General features: G+C 40.4%; 1 protein-coding gene across 2 annotated transcripts; it reads left to right on the forward strand.

The window, feature by feature from the left end:
• The first annotated feature begins 2060 nt into the window (after nt 1-2060).
• LOC137962854 (uncharacterized) lies at nt 2061-4615 on the forward strand. 2 transcript variants are annotated; one of them, XM_068809958.1, is made up of 2 exons: nt 2061-2339; nt 2496-4615. In XM_068809958.1, exon 2 carries the CDS (start codon nt 2549-2551, stop codon nt 4445-4447), a length of 1899 nt encoding a protein of 632 aa, XP_068666059.1. In that variant the 5' UTR covers nt 2061-2339; nt 2496-2548; the 3' UTR covers nt 4448-4615. The 2 variants fall into 2 exon arrangements, with proteins under 2 accessions (XP_068666059.1, XP_068666060.1); XM_068809959.1 differs by having other exon boundaries at nt 2081-2140.
• Nucleotides 4616-11254: the final 6639 nt, after the last annotated feature.

An 11254-nucleotide genomic window follows, 5' to 3' on the forward strand; every position in this document is an offset into this window, starting at 1 on the left:
TTCAGACATTCCATCTTCAAGGCTTAACTGAGTAGGGGTATTATAATAATTCCATTTTGCATTTTCAAAAATGCGATGATTGTCCCTTTGGAGGAATCATCTAAAAGAGAGAGCGCACTCAATCTCGTGGGACCCGCCTCATTCGAGCAGAGCCGTTTATCGGGTGAGATTTGTCGGGGTGATCCGACGGACCAGAGGGGATGGTCACTTAATGTGGATGTTCGAGGGGTCACGAACCACATATCTAGAGGACCTAAACCTATGTCTCTCACTTTGATATCGTTAAATTTAAACAATGTCATGGAAAAATTAGTTACTGAATTCAATTAAGTAATTGGGTTTTGTCAGAGCTTGGGTGGTTTCATCCACCACTGATGGATTAGGTACTTAGCTTTACGCACTTAACAGATCGGTCTGTTGAGTTGTATTGGCTAGGCGTTTGACAAGTTTGACTAAATCCTAGCTAAAATCAGATTTAACGGCCTGGTTAACTCCGGATAATGTTACATAATTGTTGTATTTTTAAAAATAGTAAAAATGAAAAGATGGAAGAGGTCTTTGTCCCTACAAGAGAACAGATAAAACTCAAATTTATGTAAATGCACTCATTTGATTTGGTGATTATTTGTTTTTAAAAGGTCTAAGGGACGCCACCTGAAGGGTAAAGATGGATGCTGCTTTAGACACATGATGATGATTTCTTTCTATGATCCATCTATTTTCAACCTTGAGGACAAGGTTGATACTTAATATGGGTGGAATGATAGAAACCTATACCCCTAAGGAAACAAGAGAATAAGAAAAAAAAAGAAAAATAGAAAGTGAAGCCACCACAAAATTAGAAAGTGTGCCTCTAAGAAACAAGGGGTGAAGGACCTAAGGGCAAAAAGAGAAAACCCTTCATCTTCTTGATAAATATATAAGACCCTATTAGGTTATATTTATCTTTAATTGATTCGATCTTTCAATTTTTATAATCTCTCCTAAATTGATGTAATCTTGTCCGATTTCTAGAATCTCATATTGAGTTATATAATCATATTTGATTAAGGAGTTTAAAAACAATACTATAGATATGGGTGTCGACTAAAGGAAAAAATTAGTCAAAGCCTTTTTCCAAATCTCTTTTTCCTCTCTCAATTTTGTGTCTAGCACCTTCTCCACTTTTCTTCTCTCTTCTTATCTCTATTTCGTTCTAGATCTCTCTTTCTCTTCACCCACTTTTCTTCGGTCTTCTTCCCTTTTATCTCATTCCAACCCTCTTAACCTCCATCTTTCAACTTTGCCTTTCACTCTAAAAAGAATGTTGAATTTCAGGAAAAGAAAAATACTTCATTAACTTATTTTGAATCGAGTACAATGAACATCTATTTATAGTACATAAAAACAAGTAGAATCAAATTATAGTTAAATTACCAATGTCTCAGTTACACCCAAAGTCTAACACTTAAAGATAATCATCGAACCATTAAACATGATTAGAAGTCTAACATAATTAAAATACTTTTAATTGAGACTATTTCGTGATACCTCCTTCTATGGGACTGTCTTAGACTCCGCCATATTCATTCTGGTTTTGTGATACTTTTTGCTATGCCCAACACTAGAAATAAGTGAAGGGAGCAGGGTTATTCTACCTCTTCCATCATTTTTTTTAAAGGGAGGAGGACAAAACTTTGTCGGTCTCCCTTCAATGGAGTTACATCCCTCCTCCTCAATCCCTCTTAACAAGATTACAATAAAAAGGAGAGTGTTGATGGCCCCTCCCCCTCCTCATCTAATGACTTAATGACATTAGGCTTGTTGTGGACAATTGAGGAAGGTAGTGGCTCCTCCCTCTTCACTATTGAAAGAGAGGAGAGGTGTGTGTTAGTTCCTCCCCTATTCCTTTATCTCATGGGGAGAACAAAATCATGCATAACTTGGGTAATCAAGGTTGAATCAACGGTTCACCAATTGAGACGAAGTTCCGAACTATAGTAGGGTCTTCTATTTGCTAACGCAAAAGAGGCATTGGATTCATTTGAATCCAATTTCGTTGGCAAAGGATGGGGTGGAATATTAGGAGAATGGGGCGAGGACTGGATTTCCAACCCAAAGCTTATTTCAACGTGCCCATCAAGGCCACAAAGGCCAACTGGTAAAAGTCTGTTTAGCTCTCCTCTTCTTCTCTCCTCCTTCCCATTCAACCTCCTGTCTGGATTCTCGTTCTTCTATTTCCCACGCTCGCACTCGAAGTCTCTCAATTTCTACTATTGTAAGCACATTATGCTCTGCAATTACGCATGCCAACCACCTACGAAGAAGAGTTTTTTTTTTTGTCTTTGAAGCCGAATCTGGTAAGCCATAAAAAATTCGTTCATTATTTTCCCCGTTTTATTTCTTTTAGTCTTATTCAACTTCTCTGCATTCCCCCATTTTGCATCTCCCCCATCTTAGCAACTTTTGTTTGTCTATCCTGAAATGAAACTCTGAATTATCAATTTTTTTCGTAGCGTGATACAGAACTCTAGAACTTAGATCGTTGGAGATTTTAGATTTAAGACGTATGGCGTGCCTTGCCCTCTCCCTTCAACCTGCTAACGGATCCGATATCCTCCTCCAAACACGGGAATGGTTCCCCCCTGCCCGTGCCCTTGCTGCCCTCTCCTCCTTCCGCCAGACGCGTCTCGCTTTTGCGCCAGGAAAGCAGAATGCGGTTTTCGCCTCCGAAGATGCAGACGCGTCCCTGGGTGATGACCCACTTGCTGCCTCCAGCGGCCAGCTCCTTGTTGGTGTTGACCGGCAGTACCGTATTGTTTACCGTCTTGTTAATGCCATCTACGTCCTGGGTATCACTACTATCCATCATAACGTATTTGACTGCATTACAACTGTCAATCAGGCTGTTTCAGTTTTGGTGGCAGCTTGCCGAGGTGTTGATGTGACACCGGAAAAGCTACATCGTAAGTATGCCGAAGTTTACATGGCTCTTGATGTGGTTCTCCGTGGAGTGAGCTCTATCCGTCTCGTTACCATACTTTCCTGCATCCATGGTGATGGAATTGCTAAGATGCTTCACTCTGCAGTTGAAGCTGAGAATCGTGTGCGTGGGGCTGACACATGGCCGAATGTGGAGGCTGCTACCATCACCCACCAAGCTAATGTGGAACTCTATTCCAATGCTCTGTTTGAATTGCCACCTGAAACTTTAGCTGCTGGAGATGAGGTGGCTGCAACGCTTGTTCCTGTGGCTGCTCCTGATCAACCAGATCAACCGACACAAAAAACTGAAGACTCCACTGAAGATAAAGATCCCTTTGCTGCAAGTGATACCCTCAACAAGCCAGAAGCACTTGTAGGAGGATTCAAAAAGAACAAGGAAGCAGGGTCTAATTCTGATATTGCTAGTGCTCTTGCTGGTCTTGAAGTGACAACATTACCTCCTGCAGCTGCAACTCAATCTACATTTATAGGTGTGGAAGGATTTGAAGGTGATTATGGTGGGATAGAATATAGCAAGGAGGCTTCCCTCTCAGAAGCATTTGAAGGGTTTGATGATGCATTTGGAGGGGGTCTGGATGCGTCTGAATTTGTAGGTCCAAAAAAATCTGTGAAGCACCTGCTGGGACTAGGTGGGCTTGAAGAACTGCAGTCTGGGCAGAGTGTCACAACCGAGGCAACTACATCAGGAGCAGGTGCACCTCTTGAAAACCTTTTGGTGAGTAAGAAGACTGAAATGAAAGGTCCGGAGTTGTACTTCTCTGAAGAGATTAGTGCAGAATTTCGTGAATCTTTGCTTGCCAGAGTGGGTCTACAGGGGGTGCTCTATTTAAAAACAGTGCCGCCTCCAAAGGATTCTATTGCAAAAGAGACAGAATTTTCCTTCCAAATTGATGGTACAGCTGGGATAAAACGTTGTGTCATGCAAAGTTCTGATGTGAGCAGCCTTGGAAATGGGCTGTTCCATGTCCGAGCCCCACACAGGGAAGAACCAGTTCCTCTCCTCAAGTATAGCTTGCAACCTCGTTTTACTCCGATTCCCTTGCGGGTTCGTCTTATTACGCGTTGTAGTGGAACTCTTCTCTCTGTGATGATACAATATGCTTCTAATCCGGGGCTATTGACCCCAGTAAATGATGTAAAGTTTGTTCTGAAGCTACCAATGGATCCCACACTGTTAAATGTGTCGCCAAAAGCTCTTTTGAATAGGTCAGAGAAGGAGTTGTGTTGGCATGTCGAAGAAGTTCCTCTGAAAGGATCACCAGGTTGTTTGAGAGCACGAATGGCTGTTGATTTTGATGATCCAAATTTTGATAAAGAATTTGAAGTTGTATGCTTTGTGAAATTTTCTGGGCAAGGAGCTAATGCGCTCTCTGGGGTGTCTCTACGACCAATTTCTGACGATAAGATAGATTTTTATCAGGTTTATCATAAGTATGTAAGTGGAACATATATGTGTTGTTGACCTGCATAGTTTGTGGCCTTTTTAACCTTTGACTTTTTGTAATTCTTATTAGTGTGATTGTCAGTGTGCTGGAGTGCTTGTATTACATTTTTTAAAGTTTAGTTGGGAACCTTTATTTTTTCCTGGTGCTGAAGATTTTTCTTTTTTGCCATGAGGTAACTCTCCTATCATGCCTTACTGTTGCTGCTGCTGCATCTAAAAAACCCTCCATCCGTCACCGCCTCTTTGAGTTGGATCTGCTGGAGGAGCAAAGGTCTCTCTCTTCTCTTAAAATCATTTGTAGAAATAACCTAAACTATGATCTCTCAAAAATCCTTTCAAGTGAAACCACTCACTGGAAGCAATGTGCCAGATTCCACTGGCTGTCTAATGGGGATTGCAACACGAAGTTTTTTCATGTTATTGCCTCCAGCTGTAAGAGAACTAATCGTATATCCTCCCTTCTAATCAATGGATAGGAATGTACGGCTGGTGTCTCTATTGCTAATAAGTTTGTGAAGGTTTTTTCAGGTCTTTATACAAAGGAGTATTTCAACCGCCTTATCCTGGACTAGATTGAATTCCATCGGATCTCTATATTTGATGCTACACAACTGGAAAGACCTTTCTCCCCGGATGAAATTGATGCAACAGTTCTCGAAATGCCTAGAGATAGGGCCCTGACCCGGATGGTTTCAATGGAGAATTTTATCGTCAATCCTGGGACATTATCAGAAGTGAGGTGCACAATTTTGTCAACAATTTTCATCAAGTTGGTATCGCCTACAAATCCATTGGCGCCTCCTTTATTGCTCGTCCCGAAAAAATCTAGCTCCACCTTGGCCAAAGATTATAGACCCATAAGTCTCACCACAAGCTCCTACAAAATCCTAACCCATATTCTGGCCAAGCGCTTCAAATCTGTTATCCCAAGTATCATCAGTCCCTGTCAGAGTGGTTTTATTGGTGGTCGGAACATCATAGACTCGTCTAAGGCTGCCCATGAAGTCCTTCACTCTTTCAAAAATTTGAACAATCCAAGAGTAGTAATCAAGCTTGACTTCGAAAAGGCCTTTGACAGGGTCAAGTGGAAGTTGTTTGACCACCTCCTCGATAAGATGGGCTTTCCCACTCGCTGGAGATTCTGGATGACAAGCTGTATTTTTAATGTCTCATACTCTGTCTTGGTAAATGGCAAACCTTGTGGATGGATATTTTAAGGGCTCTAGGGGAATCAGGTAGGGGCATCCTCTATCCCCCTTTCTGTTCACTCTCATTTGAGAGTAGTTAGCTGCCATGGTCCGTTTGGCTAAAACGTCAGGATGGCTAAATCCTATTTCTCCTGACCCTGCCCTCGATGTTAGCCTCCTCCAATATGCGGATGACACAATTCTTTTCTGTGATGGCTTCCTCAGTCAAATTCATAATTTATGTGCCCTACTGAGCTTATTTGAAATCTCATTTGGGAAAAAAATCAGTTGGGAGAAATCATCTATCTCGGGTTACATTATTGAGCCTGGGTTACTCAGTTCTATGGCAAGCTATCTTGGATGCAACATTGAATCATCTACTGGAACCTATCTGGGGCTCCCTCTGACCCCCCGTCTCCCTTCTAAGGCTTCTTGGCACCCTGTCATTGAGCGCTTGGAAGGGCGGCTTGCCTCTTGGCAGGGGAAATTCCTCTCAAAAGCAGGCAAATTAGTTCTAATCAAATCATGTTTGCAGGGAATTCCCAATTACTTTTTATCTATGTTCCACTGCTCAACTTCAATCAGAAACAAAATTGAGGTTCTAAAGAGACGTTTCCTATGGGGTGGTCCAAACGGTGAAAAAAAATATCATCTGGTTAAATAGGAGGAAGTGTGCAAGCCAAAATCATTGGGTGGGCTGGGTATCCAGGATATCATCACCACAAACTCTGCTCTTCTTCTTAAGTGGATCTGGAAGTTTAATATGCAACCTGCTTTGATTTGGAGAACTTTCATTGCGGATAAAGCAAATCTCCACTTTGGCTGGTGGACAGAGGGAGGGCGAGTTTATTCACTCTCACCTACTTGGAAAAAATGTTACATTGGAAATGGAGGCTCAACAAAATTTTAGAATGATTGGTGGGCTGGCCAATCCCCACTCAAAAATAGCTTCCCAGAAATCTCTGGTCTCTCGGGTAACTCAGAGGTCTTTAATTCTGACATCTGGTTAGAAAATGGGGGCTGAAATTTAATGCTTAGAAGGTGCCTCACTGATCCTGAAGCTCTCCTTCCCTCCGAGCTCCTTCACAACCTTCCAGTCAGAAAGCCAAACAACTCAGGTGATACTCTAATCTGGACTCCTTGCCCAAAAGGATCCTTCTCCACATCCTCCGCCTACAAATTCCTAAGCAATCTCTCCACAACTCACCCAAAGCACCCTGCTGCCTATGCCAGGAACCTCCTTACTCCTCCACGTGCCAAATTCTTCATTTGGTCTGCCTATAGGAACAAAATCTTAACTTTTGATTCCTTAATCCGACGGGGCACCCTTATCTTGGACCCTTTTTGCCCTTTCTGCAAAAATGCTCCAGAAACAACATCCCATATTCTCCTGCATGTCAGTTTGTCCAGTTGGTCTGGACGTCCCTTCTAAGCAAAATTGGCTTCCAATACTGTGCCTCGGGAAATTTAACAGACACTGTCCTCTCACTCATTAGCACCAAACTTCCAAAGTCAGGTAAAATGATAATATCTTGCTGTATTGGTCATATAATCTGGGCTCTCTGGAAAGAACGTAATAGGAGGAAATTCAAATTCAAAACCTCTCCTATTGAGGTTCTGACTGAGCAAATCTCTAAACAAGTTTCTGTTTGACTCCTAAATAAAAAAGAATTCAGAAACTTCAGGGGAAACTGGCAAAATATCGTTGGACTATCTCTGCCCTCTCGCCCCCCAGCCATGGCTATATGGGCCCCTCTCCTCCTTGGCACTCAAAGCTCAATTTTGATGGAAGTGCTCTTGGCTGCCCAGGTCTAGCAGGGTTCGGTGGTGTTATCCACAATGAAAATGGTGACCTTCTCTTCTCTTATGTAGGCCCCCTTGCCAATTCAGATTCTACCATAGCAGAACTCTCGGGTCTGTTGCACGGGCTCAAAATCTTCTCTAGCCACCTTTTTGGTCCCCTTTATATTGAAGGCGACTCAAAAGTGGTCATCAATTGGTATGCAAACCACGACAAGCCCCCATGGCGTCATTGGGATATGTTCAATGAAATATGTAATTTATTTTCCCCTTTAACCTGTAAATAGAATCATATTCCGTGCTTTGTTGATCACCTGGCAGACTCTCAGGCCAAGGCGGGCATTTTTCTCCCACACTTTGTTGTGGAGTCGGGCCTAGGTTTGTATTTTTTTCTTTTTCTTATCAATATACGCACTTTTCATAAAAAAAATCCTCTCCTATCATGTCAAATATTTTTTCTTCTTCTCAACACGTTACCTATTTATCTTTAGCTGTGTTCAAGTCATTCAAAACCCCCCACCCAAAAAAAAGAAAGAAATTTTTTACACTGATAACCTCTAGGATTTTCTGTACTTTGAAGAATCAAATTGCTTGTTGATGCCAGATGTATGCTGTAAAATGAAGTTGTTCAATCCCAATGTTGTCATATCATTACATTGAAAAAATGTTGTGAGACTATTATCTTCCATGGCAAGGCAATGTTTCTGAGTAATTCTTATTGACAAGTGAACGAGTGTGGATTTTTTTTTTTTTTTTTGTTTTGTTTTTGTGGTGGGGTCGGGGGGATTATGTACAAGAGTTAAGAGTTTGAACACTTTATGCTGGCATTGTTTTTGTTGAAGCTAATCATTGACAATTTGGCGTGGAAATCTAATCTTCAGCATGTTGTGAATGGTGGGGCCCAAGTTCAGGTTACAGTGCCAAATAGGTCAAATAATTCACATGCAACATTTGAATAATTTAGTGTTCAATTATTTACTTTTCATTTCTTTTACACTATTTCAGGAGGACCTAAACCTAAACAACTGCTGTTTGTTCACAAAATATGGATATTGTATCCACATGCATAAATTTCTGCAAAAGGTATAAATATATGTCTTTGCTTGGAGAGGAAGAGTTTGTTATTGTTAATCTCTTAGTTGTTTAAATTTCTTGTGAGACAGATATTTCATTATAACCTATAGAATGGAATCCTAGCTAACTACATCACTAGATGGTGAAGCATGCTGGAATCTTTCATGTGTTTGTTCAAAGTTAACTCATGAAACTTCCTTCTAAGTTTGAACAGGTTACAAAATACAAAAGTAAAATCTCAGTAGATTCACTGGTCAGCGTCATCAACCATATGATTCTGATATATTAAGCCCGTACAAGAAGAAACCCCTAATTTTTAGCTGCTGTGGATATTCTATCATTCATACCATTGTGTTAAATTCCTCATCCCTGCTGAATAGTGTATGTATAAACTTTTGCTTCATGTTTCGTGATTGCAAAACTCAATTATTGGCAGTCTCATGTCGTTGTTTAATTGCTGGAAATAGGAACTTGAGTACTCCTTTTCTTTTCCATTACTTTCGAATTGTGTTGTTATCATTTCATTTCATTTCCATTACTCTCAAATTGTATTGTTAGATTTCCTTAGTTGTGGCATTAATAGCTGCCATGGATGTTGTTCATTTAATTGCAGTTTGTGGCTGTGGTTTGCATTCACTTTAATGTTGTTCTTATTTGTTCTGCTTTATTAGTGTCAAGTGGCTAGGTCAGTAAGGTATGATGGGACAACTAAAGTAGCTCTGGTTTTTCTCTTAGGGTTCTTACTTTCTCTTGGTTTTTCTTGGTCTAAATTATTTAGTTCATTTTCTCTGTGGTGACTGAAACAGCCCTTCATGCAACACGTTGTTCCTTTTTGCTCCTTTGTACTTCCAGCAATGACAGTGAGTATTTGATACTGAGAATATATCTCCAGCATCATGTTTAATTTTTGTATGAAACCTGTTAAAACAATGGCTATATGTTTAATTTTTCTGTGCTTCTACTTTCCAAATTCCTGAGTACTTAATGATGAAAAATTGCATGAGAATTTTGCTATTGAGAACTTTGGAGAAGGGTGTAATTGTTGTGGAGATACTGATTGTTTCTCCTTGCAAATTTGGAGAAGATTGTTTGAACTTCTCTAAGCTTGAAATCGAGAGCACATTGAGGAGCTGAAGTTTGTTCTGAAACAAGCACAGAGCAAACTTTCTGAGAAAGAAATTGAGTTTCTTGCTGGAAAGAGAGTTTGCACATGCTTTCCTGGAGAATTGTGAGTTGAAAATTTTTAAGTGTGATCTTTGCTGATGCTGGCATGCCCAGTGGAAAATTTGAACGCAGAGCAGCTCTTCAAAAAAAGATATTGGTTTTGTGCAGTGGGTACTCTTTCCATGTCTATAATATTAAGTCTTTATGCTATTCTTCAGTCACAATGAAAATTTATTTGAGTACTAAGATACCTGTTAGAGAATTGTTTATTGTAAAGGTGGGGCCTGACATATAGTAATTTAGGTTGATCTGAATCCAAAAATAGTTGTCCAAGGCTGGGGCCGTGGCTTTGAGAAAATTTCTTCCCACTTTTCTGCTGAGGCGGTTCTTCTCAAACAAAAGATTGATCGATGTCTCTGTTAACTTTCACAACTTGAGTGCTGCTTGGTGATCCCACTATCACATCCTAGATAATTCAGCCTCTTCTCTGTCACTGATGCAGGTAACCTCTTTCTTTCAGACTCACCCTCATATTTTCCTTTAGTCTTTCTATACATCATTCTTATAGTCTCATTTTTTTTTTTTTTTTGAAGTAGTACTGAGATATATTAACAAGAGAGATTGCTAGGATGTTCCAAATTTAGCTAACCTATCAGCCAAGGAATTGGTTGATCTAGGAATGTGATTTCATGTACAAGAAATTGAGGTTACAATGTCTGCAATAGAGGAAATAATTGGCTAATGGTGCCAAGAGGGGGAGGCTGAGATGGAGCACCAACTAATGACAACTTTGGAATCCCTTTTAATCAGCAGCTTCTTGTGAAGACTGTCCTTGAAAATTTTCAATCCATGATGAAGGTCATCTTTTAGTCTGTCATTAATCAATGAGAGTTCTCTCTCTCTCTCCTCATGTCTTTAATTGGTTGCTTCTCACTCCACTGTCTCCTTGTTTTTATCTGATTTTCTGCTTCTTGTTTCATGCTTATTGATGCTCAATCATGGATATTTTTGAATCTGCTACCACAATTGATGGAAACTTTGTAAGATGAAAATGAGATGTTTCCATAAATTTATAAAGAATCAGTCTTGAAAAATATAAGAAATATTTTGAAATCTATGCAAAATATCTGAATGATAATCTCTCTTCTTGTCTTTCATCTCAACCTCTTTAGCTTAATTGGCATATCTTGTTATACTTCTGAACAGTCACGCTTTAGCAGATCCAAGAGTCATTTCTCTTATATACTGAATGCGTGCGACGAACCTGTCATGAGGAGGGAGGGTCTCTCTCACCATGGGAACCTCTCTTAGGGCATCCAACCATTTGATTATCATCGGGTGCCTCTGTGGATCAATCAATCGTGTCCCAAGGGCCTCTTCGATAGCCGGATACACGCAAAGACTTGAACCGAGCACAATATCAAGAATTCCAGGTCGTTCACCGTGGAGGTAAGGAGTTCCGCTAGAGAAATCCTCGGTAAGACCCTGTTCCAGTAAACAAAGCTTCTCAACTAGTTCGTTCAGGGCTTCCTCTTGTTCTTCTCCTTCCTTGCGTATAACGGAAGCAGTGCTTGGGGATATCTGAAAATGAAAGGAATTC

This window comes from Aristolochia californica, unplaced genomic scaffold (genome assembly GCF_029961685.1).
Source record: "Aristolochia californica isolate CCGP_79_NKW_82.1479 unplaced genomic scaffold, dmAriCali1.0.hap1 SCAF_4, whole genome shotgun sequence".
Classification (NCBI taxonomy): Eukaryota; Viridiplantae; Streptophyta; class Magnoliopsida; order Piperales; family Aristolochiaceae; genus Aristolochia; species Aristolochia californica.

What these genes read in the sequence shown, in the direction of transcription:
- LOC137962854 (XM_068809958.1), top strand. Translation starts at nt 2,549, where the DNA reads ATGGCGTGCCTTGCCCTCTCCCTTCAACCTGCTAACGGATCCGATATC.